We start from the raw sequence: 19,273 nt of genomic DNA, 5'->3' as shown, positions 1-19,273 counted from the left end.
TTTAATTTGTAGCCTTCTGCTGTTAGGTTTTCAGATCAGCTATATCTGCTCAATAGTCTGAAATTCATCAGGATCCAGAATTCTCTGCTTTTTCACATTAAGGAAGTTTGAAGGAATTTCTGAAACACTGTGGTGGGAACTAAAAGTTGTAATGATATGACTTGGGTGTTTTCTGTGCGTAGCTGCTAATTTAGCACTTTTCTGGTAGCTTGCATAGCATTGTGGATCAGGCTGTTAGGCGGGAACCTTCCCTCCTCGCTTGGTGTGTTACTCCGGTTGTGCCTATGTTTTTTGGGAGAATTTTTAGGCATTACTTCTAACAGTTCAGATATCTAGGTAACTCTAAAAAAAGAACAGGAGTACTTGTGGCACCTTAGAGACTAACAAATGTATTTGAGCATAAGCTTTCGTGGGCTACAGCCCACTTCATCGGATGCATAGAATGGAACATATAGTGAGGAGATATATATACATACAGAGAACATGAAAAGGTGGGAGTTGTCCAAGCAACTCTAAGAGGCTAATTAATTAAGATGAACTGTTGTCAGCAGGATTAAAAAATACTTGTAGTGATAATCAAAATAGCCCATTTAAGACAGTTTGACAAGAAGCTGTGAGGATACTTAACATGGGGAACTAGATTCAATGTGTAATGGCTCAGCCATTCCCAGTCTCTATTTAAGCCTAAATTGATTGTATCTAGTTTGCATATCAATTCAAGTTCAGCAGTTTCTCGTTGGAGTCTGTTTTTGAAGCTTTTCTGTTGCAAAATTGCCACCTTTAAATCTGTTACTGAATGGCCAGAGAGGTTGAAGTGTTCTCCTACTGTTTTTTGAATGTTATGATTCCTGATGTCAGATTTGTGTCCATTTATTCTTTTGTATAGAGACTGTCTGGTTTGGCCAATGTACATGGCAGAGGGGCATTGCTGGTAACTCTGCTTCTTCCATCATCTCATGCCAAGAACCCTGAACTTTTCACTTCAGGAATGTATTGTGATTGCTCACTCCTTAACTGAAAAAGTTGGCCTGTTGAATTCTTAACAAAGATGTCCAATTATTTTTAAAGCAAAAAAAGAAAGAAACCACAAACCCTTTCAGCTCATATTTATACACCAGAAAGAAACTAAGATGAGCACAGACCTTTTAAAAAAATTTTTGGGGGGTTGCTTTTAAAATTTCTCTGTGGGAACAGAGCCTTTACAAAGGTTGATTTACTGTTTATCCATTTTGAAGGATTCAGATGGCCTTGAAGCTTCCTGATATGCCATTGTGCTTAAAGAATTGTATATAAGAATCACAGCAGCAGTGTCCTTCCTGATCAGGATCAGAGCATACACCAGGGGTCGGCAACCTCTGGCACATGGCTCGCAAGGGTAAGCACCCTGGTGGGCCAGGCCAGTTTGTTTACCTGCCGCGTTGGCAGGTTTGGCAGTCCGCAGCTCCCACTGACCGCGGTTCGCCGTCCCAGGCCAATGCGGGAGGCGGGAAGCTGAGGCCAGCACATCCCTTGGCCCACGGCCCTTCCCGCCGCCCCCATTGGCCTGGGATGGTGAATCGCGGCCAGTGGGAGCCGCAATCAGCCGAACCTGCCGATTGGTGACTGCTGCATTTGGCTGAGAAAGGTTTGGAGACAGCCCTCCTTTGAGGATTCTCTTTTAAGGGAAGATCATAGTTGGTGTCTTCCTATTCAGATTAGCTTCTGCATTCTGAGAGTCCTGTCAGATACTGTTGTTTAGAACACTGTTGTCTATACTGATCAAAGTCACAGAAAAACAAACTAACAGTTAACTTTGTGTGTAACTGAGTTGATTAATACACCAACCCAGCCTGATGGACATTATCGTATGAGGTTTAGAAAAAGGAAGTTCCTGTTAGGGATGAGGAGTGCAGGCTAACCTTCATTCTTTCACATAAAGATTGTCTCAAACTGGGGAGCAAAGAATGCGCAAAGGAGGAACAATGAAGGAGAATCTTTTCAAGGATGGGAGAATGATAGATTTGTGGTTTAATCACAGGATTAGGAATCAGAAGCCTTGAAGTATACTCTCCAGCTCTGCCACAGACTTCCTGTATGGCCTTGGGCAAGTAATTTAATTTCCTGTCCCTTAGTTTTCCCATCTGCAAAATAAGTATGATAACACATCCCTAACTCACAGGGAACTTTAATATATGTGAGGTGTTTATATAATGTGGTGATGTGTTATAGTAAAGTTCATTAATAAATGTTGGATTTGGTTGGTTGCCATCTTTCCTATTGTTGCTACCAAAGAGGGAGAAAACACGATAGTCTATTTTGCAAGATCATGTCACAGAAAATGAATGATCAGGTAAGAGAATAAACAATTTGGCTTTTCCAATCTGAGATATGTGAAGAGTTTCAGACTGTAAAGAATTTTCAGTGCTGCGTTCCAAATACCTGGGGGAAAAACGGGTTGCAACAGACACAGACAGAAGTCTTCACATGTAGCTGTGTTTTTGAGAACCGGAGGCATGCCAGTGTTTTTCCTATAATCAGTTGTTGGCCTGTCTTTCAGTTAGCTGGAAAAAAAAGTCTCATATTTATGCTTACTTCAGTAAAATCATAGGTTTTTAAAAAATGCTTGCAGCTTCTGCCCTCATTGAGTTTCCTGCATTTGTTGTGAAGGAAAACAGCTGTTGTAAGTTATGTCACTTTGTTCATGCAGTATATTCATGAGTAAACTGATAAAATTCATTCTTTTGTTTCAGGACGGTGATATTCCATAAAGCTGTTTTGCTCACTAAATGGAGATTTTTTTTTCTAATATTGCTTATGTTTGATGTTTTAATGCAGTTTTTTATTCCAAAACTTTCATTTACTTTTTTCTATGTGCATGCAACTTGATATATCAAGATATCTCAATAACTGGACTTTTTAAATAGCACATTGTAATCTCAGATTTTCTAAGTGAGCATACAATAGAATGTAATTTGTATTTTTAATGTTTGTTTTTGGTTTTTTTGTTGCAGTCGAAATCAGCTTTCTTCTTTGCCAGCTTGCCTGTGTGGTCTTCCTCTAAAAGTCTTAATTGCAAGTAACAATAAGCTAGGTTCCCTTCCAGAAGAGATAGGTCAGCTAAAACAGTTAATGGAACTGGTATGTTACTGATTTGAATGTTTGTTTTTTGTTTGTTTTATTACTAGTTACAGTATAATCAATTTTGTAAAGAACATCCTGCAAAATCTAATGATACAGTAATCACCGTTACACAGTCAATGCCTCTTAATATGTGGTGAACTTCTTAATTGCATCAGATAGGAAAATGTTACAGTGTAACTGTCTCCTTTCCAGACTCCCTGTCATCCACATCACTCTACTTGGGTTCATATAAAACACATCAGTAAAGATCATCTTGCCTACTTGTTATTCTCACTGCATGATCAAATCACTCCTCTGTTCAAATCCCTCTACTGGCTCCCTGTTTTGCTGCAATGAGTTCAAATTTCTTGTTCTGGTCTCCAAGTCCCTTCCTAGTTCTGCTCCTCTCAACTTGTCTTTTTTTTTTTCTTTTCTTACCTCATTGTGTTTTACAAATTATGCTCATCTTTTCAGTCCCTTTTAGTTTCCTCTCACAAATATTTCCATGCTGTCCATTATGCATGGAATGCCTTCTCTGAAGTGATCTATATGGACACTGTCCTCTTTCCGCAAAACCTACCCCTTCTGTAATGGCTATAAGAAATCAGCCAGTTATTGAGAGCACGGAGGGCAGGAATTAAATGGCACTTGAGAATTTATTTTATTTTTTTTAATTGCAAATGTATTTGAAAAGGTTATCTGTAAAAGACTGTATATATTTTAGTGTTTTCTCCTCCGTCACTTTCTTCCCCTGCACTGCAGCTCCCTCCCTCGGGCTGTGGCTCCCCCCTGCTCCCTGTCCCCTGACCGCCCCCTGAGACCCTCTGCCCTTATCCAACTCCTCAGCCCCGGCCCGGCACCTTAAACACACCACTCAGAGCAGCGTGTCGGAGCCAGACACACTGACGCATTGATCTGCCAGAGTGCGCAGGCCCGCCCCCCAGAGCGCTGCTTTACCACGTTATATCCAAATTCGTGTTATATCGTGTCGCATTATATCAGGGTAGAGGTGTAGTTTACACCTGTCCTAAGGGGTAAATCTTCTCCATGACCACGAAGAGATGCCTGTTAACAGCATTATTGTGGTTCTGTTGCTGAGGAGATGTGGCCTATGTATGGAAATGTGCATCCCTCAGTGCCAAGGAGCTTAGCTGCATGGAGGCAACCTGCATGCTGCTGTAGAGCAGGACTTTGGAGGTAGCTCTAGTGTACAACTATACGCTACTGTAAAAATTGAGTATTTAGAACTCTTAACTTCAAGCTTTTGATAGTGGTAACAGAACTAACTTGTTTGCACACTATTTGACCTCCAAATTCCACTTGCCATAGAAATTTACTTAAATTGACTATTGTTCTCCAGTCTTATTTGAGAGAGCTTGTCCATGTTGTCAAACAGGGAGGCAACTGGTAAGAATAAAATGGAATTATTAGAAGAAGTCTGACCTTCACCAAATATTAACCTTTGAAATTTGAAAAGGCATTTGGAGTACATTATTTTAATTGTCTGCAGATGTCCTTGAAGCCAAGATGCAAAACAAAAGCAGGGTAATGTATTACATACTGGAATTAGGAGGAGTACACTGCTCTTGATTTGTCATACGTACCCAACCAGAAAGTAAAAAATGTTGTATGCAGTGTTGAGTCAGATAAAAGATACTATTATCTCTGGATATCTTGTGACTATGAACTAAAGAGATGAGTTTTATTTCTTAAAAGGTCACCAGCAGACTTTGTCCTTGCAGGTACTAAAAACCATAAAATTATTATACTTCCTTGAAAAATTCTCTTACACCCTGAAACCAAGGTCAGTTTTATTAAAGATTCATACACACATAGAAATATGCTTCTAGACACATCCTTACCATACAACTTTTCTGCAAGAGGGGCACTTTACCTTTTAAACTGTATGTTCTAAAAAGTAAATGCTTAATTATGAACTTGTTTCAAGTCTTTAGATAAAAATTAGGGCAGTAAATCCCTAAAAATATTTGGACTAAGAACAATGCAATTAACCATACTTTACAGTAATTTGGACAAGAGACAGTTTCCAGTGCACTCATTAACAAGGATTTTTTAATTTCCTTGTCTAAAACCTAAAACAATTCCCTGGCTCTGTTTTGAGAAGGGAAGGAAGTTTTGGCTCCAGTGGGATTCTGATAAAGGAGACTTTTATCTCTCTGATACCCAATCCAATATTGTCAAATAGAGCTCCCTCCCCCTTCAGTTTTCTCACTAATTATTCTTTGAAGAAATTCTTGATTTGGAAATGACATTGACATAAAATATTTGAATAGTATTAGAGAAACTCCCTTCAAAGGACTAAATTTGAAACCTGATTTGGGGAAACTGCAGAATCTTTGAGCTGATGGGTATTGTTCAACTTTGCCACTTGAAACAGTAACCGTAAAAGTAGGAGTTAATGTCCTTAAGAAATTCCCTTGTCTCTTTAGAAAAAAGTATAATCACTAGGTAAATCATACTTTTGGAGATACAGTGTTTCCTTACTCTTGCTGATCTCCCTATTATACAGCACATGAAATCTTGCAGGACCAGTCTAGTCAAATGACAATGCCTCACAGGTTTAGGCAAAAGGTTCAGCGTTCTTTTCAGTGTCATGTTGACTACATACTGGTGTGTTTGGTAGTATAAGCTAAAGCCTGTAAGTTAATTTGATCTTGTTTTAAAATGCCCTGATTGTAGGAATTTATCTTGATTACTTATTTTAGGCTTTTCAGAATCTTGATTAATGCATCAACAGTATTAGTATTATTAATGCATTTATTTTATAAATGTATTACTAGTATTAATGCATTTCCTACTTTCCATTACACCTTGTGTTGGATTAACTCCATCTTGTACTGCATCTTAACTTTACAAATCTAACTTTCTAGCAGTTGCAGCAACAAAAGAATGTGGTGGCTATAGACTAAACAGACGTTTCTGCAGCATGACTTCTTGGGTGAATACCCACTTCTTTTTCTCAAGAAGTCATCTATGAACCCAAGAAGTGCACATTCATGCAACGCCTGTTCTCTCATACCTATAATCAGGGATTTGTTGCTTTTTTTGATCCATCCAGACACACACACACGGCTGATACTTTCTAGCAGTTGTTCTTTTAGAGATTGTGAGATGAACAGAAGCTTCATCTTGGTCCAGGTTGTTAAAACCCAAGATGAGGGGCCTAATTCAGTACTATATAAATTATCCATTGGGGCATTGAAATGTACAGGAATTGTTCTTTTTCTACCTTTGTAAATTTCAGCAACCTCCCTGATCACAGGAACAAAGCACACAGCACTCAGTGTAGTGGGGCCCGCACACTTGTCATGGTGAATTAACTAGTGGAGTGCTCTCTGTTTTAAGTGTTTGAAGCCTGTGCTTTGGAGAACTTACAGACATTCTGAGTTCACAGAGTACTCTGATTAAAAGTATATATTATATTTTTTAGGTGTGGTAAACTTGGGACCACTTAACCAAGAAAATAGGGTAAAGCACCTATATGATTTAGGAGTCTAAATTCCTTTACCTTTCAATGAGACTTATGGTTTTAAGTCACTTATGTGCTTTTGAAACTTTTTACCTAATGCTCTTTTAACAACCTCTATATTTCCCATCAAATAAATGATGTTTTTTATAAAAGAGGAGATTTGTTTCCCACCATCTTAAATTGGTACTATCACATTGAATTGCCAGTTCTCTTTCTCTCTCTTTCAAATAGGTAACTTTTGTAAGAGGATACTGTTTCTCCTTCTGTAGAGTTTAAAGTATGAATTGCATACCTACCGGTAATTGTGAGCCCCTTCCTATATTCAGTTCTTAAACTAGTGTGTAAAAATAACTGCAGTTGTGTTATGTTTTTGTGTTGCTAGGATTTTAGTTTTAAAAAAGGAAAAATCCCTAAGTCAATTTTTTTTTAAATTGAAACCCAACTTCTAATATATCTCCACCAAACCTCCCCGCAAGTAATCTAATTTAGAGTCCCATCAAAAGAGAGCCGCTTGATTTTAGAAAATTGTTCATTTCCTATCAGTGTTCTGTCCTCCCTTCCCCCCCGACAAATTGCAAAGTCCTTCAGCAATTTACTGGAAAAATCAAAAACAGATTTAGGAAAATGAACAAGGAGCCCAAATGGCACTCTGTGTAACTTCACTAAGCAAATCTAAGTAAATGCTGTATTTTGGTTTTATGTGATGTGACACTTATCACATGGCTAGTTTTTCAGTGCAAAGATAAGACATGGCAGGTTATATGAATTTACATTTCATTAACCTAGAAAACATGTTTTAATGGATCAACAAAGTACTTCGAATTTCACACCCATAATAGTCAACTGTCTTGAGGGAAGACAGTTCATCATCTCCTTATTGCTTTTAATATAGGATGTCAGCTGCAATGAAATCACAGCTTTGCCACAGCAGATAGGCCAGTTGAAATCTCTAAGAGAACTGAATATCAGAAGAAATTACCTCAAGGTTTTACCACAAGGTAAAAAGAAAAAAAATAAGATTAAAATTAAAATTACTTTCTAATTACAACTTAGAAAATATGCATGTGTTTAATTATGTAAATAAGTAAGATTAAAAACCTCGCATTTCCTTGTGCTAAAATTTGTTTAATTTGGCAGATTTACCGTGCATCAGCAGCATTCTACAATACTTACTGCCAAACAGAAGCAGTATGTGGGTCTTTTTAAAATGAATTATCTTTATGATTCATGGTGGCTTGATACTTGTATTCATATCATTGGTTTGAAGAATATTTATTTATGAATGACCTATGCAGGCAGACCCTCCACTGATATAAAATGTTTTAGCTCTGTTGTGGAGTTATGACAATTTACAGCAGCTGAGTATCAGCCCTGTGGAGTTCTAGAATATTTTAGGAATCTTGGAGAAAAGTGTATGATGTACTTAAAAGTACTTTTTTTTTTCCTGAGGTCATTGTACTTGCATTAGAAGCCTAATCAAATTGGTACTGCTTCAGTGTGAGTAGAAGTTGCATATTATTAGGGCTGTCAAATGATTAATAAAATTAATCGCGATTAATCGTGCTGTTAAACTATAATAGAATACAATACCATTTAAATATTTCTGGATGTTTTCTACATTTTCAAATATATTGATTTCAGTTACAACACAGAATACAAAGTGTACAGTGATCATTTTATAGTTATTTTTTATTACAAATATTTGCACGGCTATAACATGAAATATACGGCAGAATGCGGGTAAACAGAGCAACAATTCTTCCCCAAGGAGTTCAGTCAGAAATTTAATTAATGTCATCAGTATGGACACATGTCCTCTGGAACAATGGCCGAAGCATGAAGAGGCATATGAGTCTTTAGCACATCTGGCAAGTAAATATCTTGCAACGACAGCTTCAGTAGTGCCATGCAAACACCTGTTCTCACTTTCAGGTGACATTGTAATTAAGAAGTGGGCAGCATTATCGCCCATAAATGTAAACAAGCTTGTTTCTCTTAGCAATTGGCTGAACAAGAAGTAGGACTGAGTGGACTTGTAGGCTCTAAAATTTTACATTGTTTTGTTTTTGAGTTATGTAACCAAAAAAAATTTGTAAGTTGCATTTTCATGATAAAGAGATTGCACTACACTACTTGTATGAGGTGAATTGACAAATACTATTTTTATTTATCATTTTACATTGCAAATATATGTAATAAATAATATAAAGTGAGCACTGTACACTTTATATTCTGTGTTGTAATCAAAACTGATATATTTGAAAATGTAGAAAAACATCCAAAAATATTTAATACATTTCAATTGGTATTCTATTGTTTTACAGTGCGATTAATCACGATTAATTTTTTTGAGTTTATCACATGAGTTAACTGCAATTAATTAACAGCCCTAAATATTATGCTATTGTCCAAGTGATGATACCTTAGGAAATGCACCAGAAGAAATTCTATATCATTCACTCACCTCTTGGTTTCTGGTAATTGATTACCAGTACCATTAAACTGTTGTGGGTCAGTTTTTACACACTGATACACAGTATTGGCATAAAACTGTGTGTATATTTGGGGGATATTAAAGCAATAAGACATTAAACGGAAGTGGTGCTTATTAACGTACACGTTAGGTATGTACATATCATAAAAAATGAGGTGAGTCTAGATATAGTGTTTATAAATTTACAGGACTTTTGGGGATAAGATGCAATTATGAAAGCCAGCTATTTTTCTGGGATAAATCTTGAAGTTCTTACTCAAACAAATTTTTCTTTGAAGACAAGTAAGGACTAAATGTTTGAGTGATTCAATATTAGTAATGAAAAGCATCAGAAAAAGTTGAGTACACTAGTAATGTAGTCCTGCCCACAAAAGGGAACAGTTACTCTATTTGGCTTTGCTTTGATTCTTTATAGTCACCTAAATTAATATCAACACTGATAATGTGGTGGGGAAAGTGACTATATTTAGCTATTTTTCTTACTTAATCCAATTTCCATCCCTTATTGTGGCAGCATTGTTTATTCTGACAATGCCTGTGGAGAGATCCCATCAGGATTTCCAGAGTTTATGTCATCAATACTGACCATCCTTTAGTAATCTGAGATGCTGTGACCTATGTTAGAGACCCAGCCTTCTTGCCTGGCTCTGCCTGATCAGCAATCCCAAAGAAGGTATCTTTGACAAAGCAACTCTAGGAAACTGTGTATACTCATTTGAAAGAATAGTACAATACATTGTACCCCAACTGAGAAACCATGGTTTATATTACTAGAAACAGAAGTTAGAGATTATTCTTTCTACTCAATATGGTACAGAATTTATTTTCAAAACCACTTGTTTTTATGGAATTTATAGATTTAAATAGCTATGCCTCCCTTTGCAGGATGAAAGGTATTTGATTTGATTTTAAGCAGCTGCCAACAGCCAAGTTGGCCTAGATACTTGAGAATGCCAAGTGCTGTGATTATAGCACTGTGTGGACATTGTAAACAGAATGTAATTTATAAGGTCTTCAGAATACATAAGTAAAGTAACAGGATCGTTCATAACTTGTTTTTAGAAGAAAAATAAATTTAATTTATTATACTGTGGAATCCTTACTTTCTCCAATTACAAATAGAATCATATTCAAATATACTTAATTCATGTATTTTGTGACAAAAATAAATAAATATAATAACTATGATCCTTTCTGTTACTTTTAGAACTAATAGAGCTTCCCTTGGTAAAGTTTGACTTTTCCTGCAATAAAGTGCTCGTGATTCCAATTTGTTTTAGAAAGATGCTGCAGTTACAAGTATTATTGCTTGAGAACAATCCTCTGCAGTCTCCACCAGCACAAGTAAGTAATGTGTGTCACTTAAATTGTGATTTAGAATAAGAATAGGCTAGATGATATCAAGAACAGCCTGTGTTTAATTATTATTGTATAAAACTTCATTATCTTGTTTTTTTCCAAGATTGCAAACCCAGCAATGCTATCTGTTGGGTCTTAAGGATCATAATCAATTGATTTTAGCTAGAATTTTTTCTGAAATATAAATAAATGGGAGATGGTAGGTCTCCTCAAGCTCCTAACTTGTGCTCTTGAGCATACATAGCACCTGAACAGAGTCATTCTAGAATATTCCCCCTACTAAATTGCAGCTACCTTATAAATACATTGGTAAAATTTATTTCATTCGCCTGTCTTCCTTCAATGGTTACTGCTAATAAACAGGATATTTTTATGATGATGGAGGGGAAAATTGTAAGATAAACCTATATTCCATAACTACTGTAAGTGAATGGGCAGACATTTTAGGAAGCTTTGGTGTGATTTTACCAATTAACAAGACACTAATATGTTCAGGCCAGGGAATAATCTAGTTAAAACATATTTCTGTAAGCCTATTGTATGTGATGCACATAGAAACTAATAAATTCCATATTTGGATATAGCCTGCTTTGAAGAAATGTAATATATTGTGATAATGAATGTAGACAACATTTCCACCAGTAGTCGGTGCTATATCTTACTGTTAAGTTGTAGCCTTGTATTTTATATTGTTGATATGACCTAAGGGGTTAGCCGGAAGCTCTGTCCTGCCTGTATGTACTAAGTTGGTGTTTGCTGTGTCCCAGTAAATCTCTGATTCTGTAAGCAAATATTACAACTGGTGGCTTCAAGATGGCAGAAGCACTTTTGCCTGAGAAGAAATTTACTGGTCATGCAGATGAGACTGGAATCTTTGAGTCTTCACAGACTTTGAGTGGACTGATGAGGAAGTAGCACAGTACCAAGCGGTATTTTTGAATAGTGATGCCAAGTGTTTTACCAGCAGCAACTTCCCAATGTGGATCATGGTTCTTATAGACAGTTACACAAACACTTACATAACCTATGTGAAAGGCCATTGGCCTTTTTGAAATACTGGAAGGAATGGCAAGCCAGAAGGCACCTGGAAGAGGAACCCCTGCAGAGTTATATGCGTGCATTAAGGAGATTGTTATGTCATACCCCTGTCCAGGAGATGACTCTAGTGAAGCAGAATCTGCTGTTCCACATCTGGAACTGGCAAGCCATGAGAGGATTCTGTGTGAAAAGTCAGTTTGTAAACAGTTTAAGAGGAGAACTTTATAACCTGCTGGTGAAGGATAACATACTGGAAATATCTATGGACCTGATTATATGCAGAGTTCAAAAATGTGGAAGAAGAAATTCATGCTTCCCTTAAAGGTACTAGCTGCTAATTCGCAGCCTTAGGTTGTTCCCTTATACCAGATGCTGCACTTCAAGAAATTATTGCTAGTGAAGTGGCGAAATAGTTGGCAGAGGCTCATGTGCAACCTATTCACAGGCATCCCATAGATCAGAAGAGAGAGACTGTTTGCCAAGTGGGTCCCATGACAGATTACATTTGCAGGTGTTATAGAAGCAAAGGCCATTGGAGACAGAATTGCCCAAACAGAGATAAAGCCACACCAAGGGAAATGAGAAGTTGCTGATGCAGTAGGGCCACCGTCAGCAACTCTTAGAATGGGCCAGTCAGGAGCTACACAGACACCTGTTACTATGTGTCTGGAGACATTGATGCCTGGAAAACTACAATGCTGTTGAACTCAGGATCTGAAATAAGTCTGATCTATGGTGAACACTTAGTGCTGAAAGGGAAGAGAATTTGTACTGCAGGAGTTAAACTGGTGAGTGTTAATCAACACTGCTGCCCCTGAACTTGGGGGTCTTTGCATACTAAGTGGACTTTTGTTGTGGTGACCAGTATTTCTAGTGCTGTTATGTTGGGAGAGGATTTCATCCGAGGGCATCACAAGAACTCTTGGGGAATTAATAGAAGAGTTTTGTCCCTGGATAACATTCAGATACTCCTGCTGGATGTTGGCAGGAGGAAATGTGGACCTGGGGTTTTTTAGAGATGCCTCTACCTTGCCTACAGGATGACAGAGAGGAACTGTGTACTTCCTGTGAAGGCTGAGGTAAAGTTTTGGTGAAGCCAGCTAATCATGCAGTAATACCCCTGATGATAAAGGACAGCTGCAGTGAATCTGTAGGAGTATTTGAAGCCACCAATATCTGGTCAGGATTGCTGTTTAGCAGAACTCTCTTTTTCGAGCTGGACCAAAGGGTGTGGATAAGTGCAATTAGTGAAAAATCAGGCCATGGGGACAGTGTCCAAGATAACTAGTGTCTCAAAGCCTCCCATGGGGCAGAGATCAAGTGCTGTGTTGCAGCCCAGTCAGTAAAAGAGCTAGGGGTTGACTTGACAAAAGCAGCTGTAGAAGGCAACAAGGGGAAGTGATTAGAACAGTTGCTTGTACAACATGCCACTATGTTCTCCAGGAATAAAATGAAGAGCTTGGGAGATATGATTGAATGCAACATCGGGTTGTGCTTAAGCCAGGGAATATTCCTCTGAGGCAGCCCCCACGTCAGATTTCACTGGTGTAACAGTCACAGGTTATTTTTGGGTTCCGCAAACCCATGCTTCCCTGTGACTTGATGTTCAGGCAGCAAGAACTAGCAGGGCCCTCTGCACCTACACAGGGGGGTGACATGGTGGAATCTAATATCAGTGACCTGATGACAGCATTCCAGAAAGTGGAGAAGCAAATGAGCTGGAAATGAACATGTCAAGCACAAGATGCCAGGAAAAAAGGAAAATGATGTGCCCATCCAGGAAGAAGGAGAGAGCTGTAGGTATGCGACTGGAAAAATCCCCAAATTACTCCTTTTTGGAGGGGACATTACACAATAATTAAGAAACTAAACAACTTATCCTTCCTGATTTTTTTTTTAAAAGTGAGAACCCACCCTTTTGTATTTCATTGAGAATTGGTGCCCAGATTCACTGAAGAAAGAGGAGGGCAAACATTGAGGATGCTCAACAACTATTTCAGAGGGCTTCAGTAGAGGATTTGGAGGTACTCAGCAGGTTCCTATGGCTCATAAAGGAAGTCTGATTGTGGACAAAGAATTGCTGGGGTGTTCTGGGAACCTCAACACTGAGCCGTCTTCAGCAGACAGTCTGACCACAACAGATAGGCCTGATCTAGAGGACATGAATCCTTCATTCGCTGATCATCTAGATCCAACTATGAGTGATGCGTACATGACTGAATACAGGACTTGAGGGGGCAGATGAACATGGAAATCTGCATGGATGGCAGACTACTTGGATTCCTAGGAGTTAACTACTTTCTTAAAATAAAAACATATTTATTACTTATAAACTGAAAAAATATCATTTTTTTTTTGTCTTTCTCCATTGGGGAGGGAAAGTATTTTTCTCCTGGATTTATAATGAAGCATATGTTGATATGGCTGCTTCTTGTTTCTACTTTCTGTACACACTTATGTTGTTCTTGATATTAAGGGGGATGTGCTTTATTTTTGGAATGTATTTATACTAGAAGACAAAGTTGTGCATATCTTGCCCAAACCCACATAGGTCACAGTGGGCATGCTCCAATTGAAGTCATTGGTAAAATTCCCATTATCTCTATTGCTACTTCTTAACGTCGTCTCCAAAGCAGCAAAATGAGATTGCACACAGTTTTTGTTGTAATTTTTTTAAATGAAATAATCTGATGGAAAACATCCTGTCTACTATTTTTCTAGGAAGTAAATATTCGTAAGGTCAAATTTGGAGCAAATATATATTTTTAAATCTTTATGGTTATAAATGTTTTTTTTTCTCATCCTAATAGATTTGTATAAAGGGTAAAGTGCACATATTCAAATATCTGAGCATACAGGCGTGCCAGATTAAAACAGCAGACTCACTTTATCTTAATGCCATAGAACGACCACACATGCAGCAACCTGTGGAAGAGAGGTAAGTATAAAAGACTAACACTGCATTCTTTGTTCACATAAATCAGTTCTAGCAGTCTGGAAACAAAGTGGAATATATTTTTTATTCTTTTACTTCAAGAGTTTTCAATGTAGGTTTATGTCAGCTGTACCTTTTTGAATAAAACTCTCATCTGAATTAATAATCTTTATTCCAGAGAAACCCCTGTATTACTTCAGAATGATTATAACATAATTTAAATGTAATCTTGGTGATTATTAAATACTACCTCCACCATAACCATATAATTTGATTAAGATGTTCTAGTTTTGATGGACTCAGATTAGATTAGATTGATTTTTAAATACACATTGGTGTTTTTCATGTTTTTTCCCTATCATGTTATCACTACTGGGCAGAGTTAAGGTTTTTATGATGACTTAACTGTGCATTTCCAAAACTTAACATGTTTGGATTTCTTTTACATGTAATTTCAACTTTGAATTTCTTGGATTGGTAAAGCTGAGTTTTGGGATAATGTGATAAAATGTTGATCCTAATTATTGTTTTGTCTTTTCAACCTTAACTCAACATTACTAAGTTTTTTGTTTAGGGATATCCTTGTTTTTTAAAAAACATTTCAGACACAAACAGTAAACCCCCAAAAATGCGACCATAATATATTTCTAATGATCTGAGATAAGTAGTATCAACTTTAATATTTTTTAAAATTGTAATTGTTAAGAGCAAATTCACTGGTACACCAGAGCAGCACAAGCAGCCAGAACCGGGCTTACAACTGCTTTGCATCACTAGAGCAGTGCAAGGCAGCCAAAGTGTATTGGTGGATTGTGCCTTTAATTTTCAGTTAGTTTATTGGTTTATTGTTACAGGAACTAGCGCTATATGAAGGAAAAGATGTGCAAGGAGAACCCTGTTGATAACCTGTATAATGACATTTAAATACAATCATTAATTATTTATCTTATTTGCAACCTAATTTCTTCAAACATGGTGTATGCACAAGACTTCAATGAATTTTAATTATCAGAATAGTTTTAAAAGTCTTTGTTGTTCCTTATTAAGATCATTTGGGACAAAGAAAAGACTGACAGGTGCTACATTTCTTAAAGAACCGATTCTTAAATTAATTTGAATTCATAAACTAATTGATAGATTTTTCAGGTAAATTCTCAACAATTCATCCTGTACTCAGTAACCCCTGTAAATTTGGGGTGGATATGCTATATTTATCCTATATAAAATCATTTAATGCTTGGTTTTAGTCTAAAGTGAAATTCAGCTTTAGCTATGGAGTTGTGGCCAGTGGTTTAATGGTATAAAATGAGCATATAGTTTATTATGAGAGAGGTCTACTTGGTCAAAGTTGAAAAGGCTTTCATTTAATTTAGTCATGGGACATACAGTGGTATCTTTTTGTTGTATGTTCATACAAGAGACTAGAACAGTGGGGTCCTGGTCCATAACTGGGACTTCTGTGTGCTACCACATTAATAATGATATGTAATAAATACAATGCTTGAGCACCTATCAGGAATAGCAGCCTTTTTCTACATTCCTGTGTTATACTTATTAATTTATCGCATATAGTTTAGCACAAGTATATCCTTTGTATTCATTACCTTTTCCACTAGCGAATGAAAAACCAAAAATTATGGAAAATACTGTTTTCATGTTTCTGAAAATAATCTTATAGTAATCCCACAAAACTTCTGGGATTTCCACAGATTATTTCACACAAAGTCCCAGTATTTACGAACCTTAATCAGAGACCTGCTTTTACAAAGACTCTTAAAATTGCGTTTTTTCATTTTTATTGGGAAATATATCTAGTTGCTGAGAAAGTGACCATGTGCAAAAAAATATGGTGAAATTGGGCAGGATTACAATTAAATTTTTTAGATCACAAATAGAAATGTGTGATGTGGAAAAATGTGATGGTCAATGTATTATCCTAGGAACGTGAGCATATGACTAATATTGTAATGTACAATGAGCAAAGGTCATATATTAGGCAATGAAACCAGAGCAGAAGGTACCTGGCATTATTATGGTTTACCAATTTAAATAAGTAAACCTCAAGGAGTTTTTAAATTAATGCATGTCACAAGGGTACCTATGTTATTAATTACTTCATGCTCTAGGGAGATCCAATGCCCTTTCCTCCAGCACTAATTAATTTTTAACATATTAATGCTCAGGTGTGATTCAGTTGACTACAGTCTGAGTTCAGCTATTTTAGTTGATTTGAAAGTCAGTTTGGGGATATGCTAAGCAATCAGAATGCTGCTAAGCTACTGGCAGTTTTTATCTTTATGAACAAAAAAGAATGATTTAACAATAGATTATTTTTTCCTATTTTTAACCAGTAAGCTTACTATCTTCTTAGAGGAACTTGTCGAGTTGTTTGTTTAATTCATTTTACTTGACATTGAACATTTGCACAATAATGTTCAGTCTTATTTCACATGTATTATATTATTGATTTGTTAAAGGACTGATCTTGGACCATAGATGCTAATGGAAGTTTTAGCATTGACTTCACTGAGATCAGGCTCAGGCTCTTAGTGCACACTAAAATAACTTTCTGTTTGCTTTTGTTCACATTTAGCATTGATGATATATATCCAAGTAAGAAGGATTCTGATTCAGGTGTTGGCAGTGATAACGGAGATAAACGTTTGTCAGCTACAGAGGTAACTTACCTGAATTTTTGCTTTTTCAGACATTTTGGTTTATACTTCCAGTTGGATAGTTTTGTGGAGATGCTTTCTGTGTATCAAAAATATGCAGCCAAACCCTGGACAGAAATTTCTACAAAAGTAAAGAGTGTAATGATGAGGATAGAAGAGAAACTTTATTCTATATACCCTGTGGAGGGGGCTGTCAAAACACTTATTTCAAAAGGTTTTAAGAATACATTACTGAAGAACAAAGGTTCATCATGAGAGGATTGATGCCTTTGTGATTTTATTGCCTATGAGAATTAATCATTTATCTCGCTCTGATTGAAAGTTAATGGGGATTGGGCACCAAACTCCTTTAGGCAGCTTTGAAAAGATCACCCTAAATTTATTATTATTTTGCTTCCACCACTCAGATCTTCTTTTCAAGTTCATGCTGTGTAAAGGACACTGGAAGACACAGACTGTCAGTGTTATAGCTGCTTTGTAATGTTCTTGCACTTGGCTGTTTTGTTCTCTAAATATTCATTAAAACAGATGCCAGGCTAGCACTCTACTTTGCCACTGAACTGGCATTTTTTTGGAAGCACAAAATTGAAAATAGAGCCTTTTGAGGTGAGTCTCCCCAAAGGACTAATTTGGACTTGGTGCAGTTTTTAAAATATTTTATATTTAAAAGAAGAAAAAGAGAGAAGAGTGAACAGGACGGTGAGAGGCTGCTGAGAGAAAAGAGTACTGCAAAAAGAGAAAAGGATAGGTCAGGGGTCGGCAACCTTTCAGAAGTGGTGTGCCGAGTCTTCATTTATTCACTCTAATTTAAGGCTTCGCGTGCCGGTAATACATTTTAACATTTTTAGAAGGTCTCTTTCTATAAGTGTATATTATATAACTAAACTGTTGTATGTAAAGTAAACAAGGTTTTCAGAATGTTTAAGCGTTATTTAAAATTAAATTAAAATGCTGTTCTTACGCCGCCAGCCTGCTCAGCTCGTTGCCAGCCTGGGATCTGTTCACCTAGGCCAGCAGGGGGCTGAGCAGGGCCTGTGGCCAGGACCCCAGACCTGGGGGGGGGGGCGTTTCAGGGGTCAGGGCAGAGGGCTGGGGGGGTGGGTGTAGGGCAGAAGGCTGGGTGTGTGTGGGGGTTCAAGGGTCAGGGCAGAGGGCTGGAGGTGTGGGGGGGTTCAGGGCAGAGGGATGGGACTGTGGGAGGTGCAGGGCAGAAGGCTGGGTGTGGGGGGGTTCAAGGGTCAAGGCAGAAGGCTGAGTGTGTGGGGGGGTCAGGGCAGAGGGATGGGGCTGTGGAGATGCAGGGCAGAAGGCTGGGTGTGTTTTGGGGTGTGGGGGTTCAGGGCAGAGAGCCTGGGGGTGTAGCGGTGCAGGGCAGAAGGCTGAGTGTGTGTTTGGGGGGGTTCAGGGCAGAGGGATGGGGTTGTGGGGATGCGGGGCAGAAGGCTGGGTGTGTGTTGGGGTTGCGGGGGTTCAGGGCATCGGTGTGGGGGGTGCAGAGCAAAAGGCTGTGGGGGGGGTTCAAGGGTCAGGGCAGAGGGCTGGGGGGTATGGGGGTGCAGGGCAGCAGGCTGAGTGTGTGTGGGGGGGTCAGGGCAGAGGGCTGGGGTGCTCGGCTCGTAGGGGTGCTTCCAGCCCCCTGCCCTGAGCGGCTCATAGCAGGGGGCTGGAAGGGATATGCCCTGTTCCACTCCCTTCCCCAAGGCCCCCTCCCTACCTCTCTCTGTCTCCTCTACGGAGCTGTGAGCATGCTACTGCTCTTCCCCCTCCCCCTTGCTAGGGCCAGCAGCTGATTTGCTCAGGGACGGAGAGGGGGCGGGGCAGGAAAGCACCACACTGGGTGAAGAAGTGAGGAGAGGGAAGCTTGGCTGCCGCAGAACCAAGCTTCTGCCTCCTGCCCCCACAGGGGAGAGCGATGGGCAGGGGGGCTGAGTTAGGCTGGGGGCTGGGACCGCGGCAGGCGGCTGCCTGCCGCTCAAAATCGGCTCACGTGCCATGTTTGGCACACGTGCCGCAGGTTGCCGACCCCTGGGATAGGTAAATTGAATCTTCGGGGGAGCTGAGAAGAGCAAGTGAAAATGGATGAATGGAAAAGAGCATGGGAGGGAAATAGGAAAAAGAAGGGTGGGAGATAGTGGGGAAAATATGACAGGGAAAGTAATGGAGCATGGGGGAAAATGAAGGAA

At 38.5% G+C, this 19,273-nt stretch overlaps 1 protein-coding gene across 4 annotated transcripts in view; it reads left to right on the top strand.

Annotated features, from left to right (window-relative positions):
• The window catches only part of LRCH1 (leucine rich repeats and calponin homology domain containing 1), a 245,730-nt gene that overhangs the window by 137,610 nt on the left and 88,847 nt on the right, over window positions 1–19,273 (top strand). For all 4 annotated transcript variants that reach the window (XM_039532872.1, XM_039532881.1, XM_039532864.1 and 1 more), the window contains exons 3-7: window positions 2,991–3,117; window positions 7,482–7,587; window positions 10,291–10,427; window positions 14,291–14,418; window positions 17,009–17,093. In XM_039532872.1, the coding sequence (XP_039388806.1) occupies window positions 2,991–3,117; window positions 7,482–7,587; window positions 10,291–10,427; window positions 14,291–14,418; window positions 17,009–17,093 (583 nt within the window). The remainder of the gene's footprint in view (window positions 1–2,990; window positions 3,118–7,481; window positions 7,588–10,290; window positions 10,428–14,290; window positions 14,419–17,008; window positions 17,094–19,273) is intronic.

This window comes from Mauremys reevesii, linkage group 1 (genome assembly GCF_016161935.1).
Source record: "Mauremys reevesii isolate NIE-2019 linkage group 1, ASM1616193v1, whole genome shotgun sequence".
NCBI lineage: Eukaryota > Metazoa > Chordata > Testudines > Geoemydidae > Mauremys > Mauremys reevesii.
This window is presented reverse-complemented; position numbering and strand designations above follow the sequence as displayed.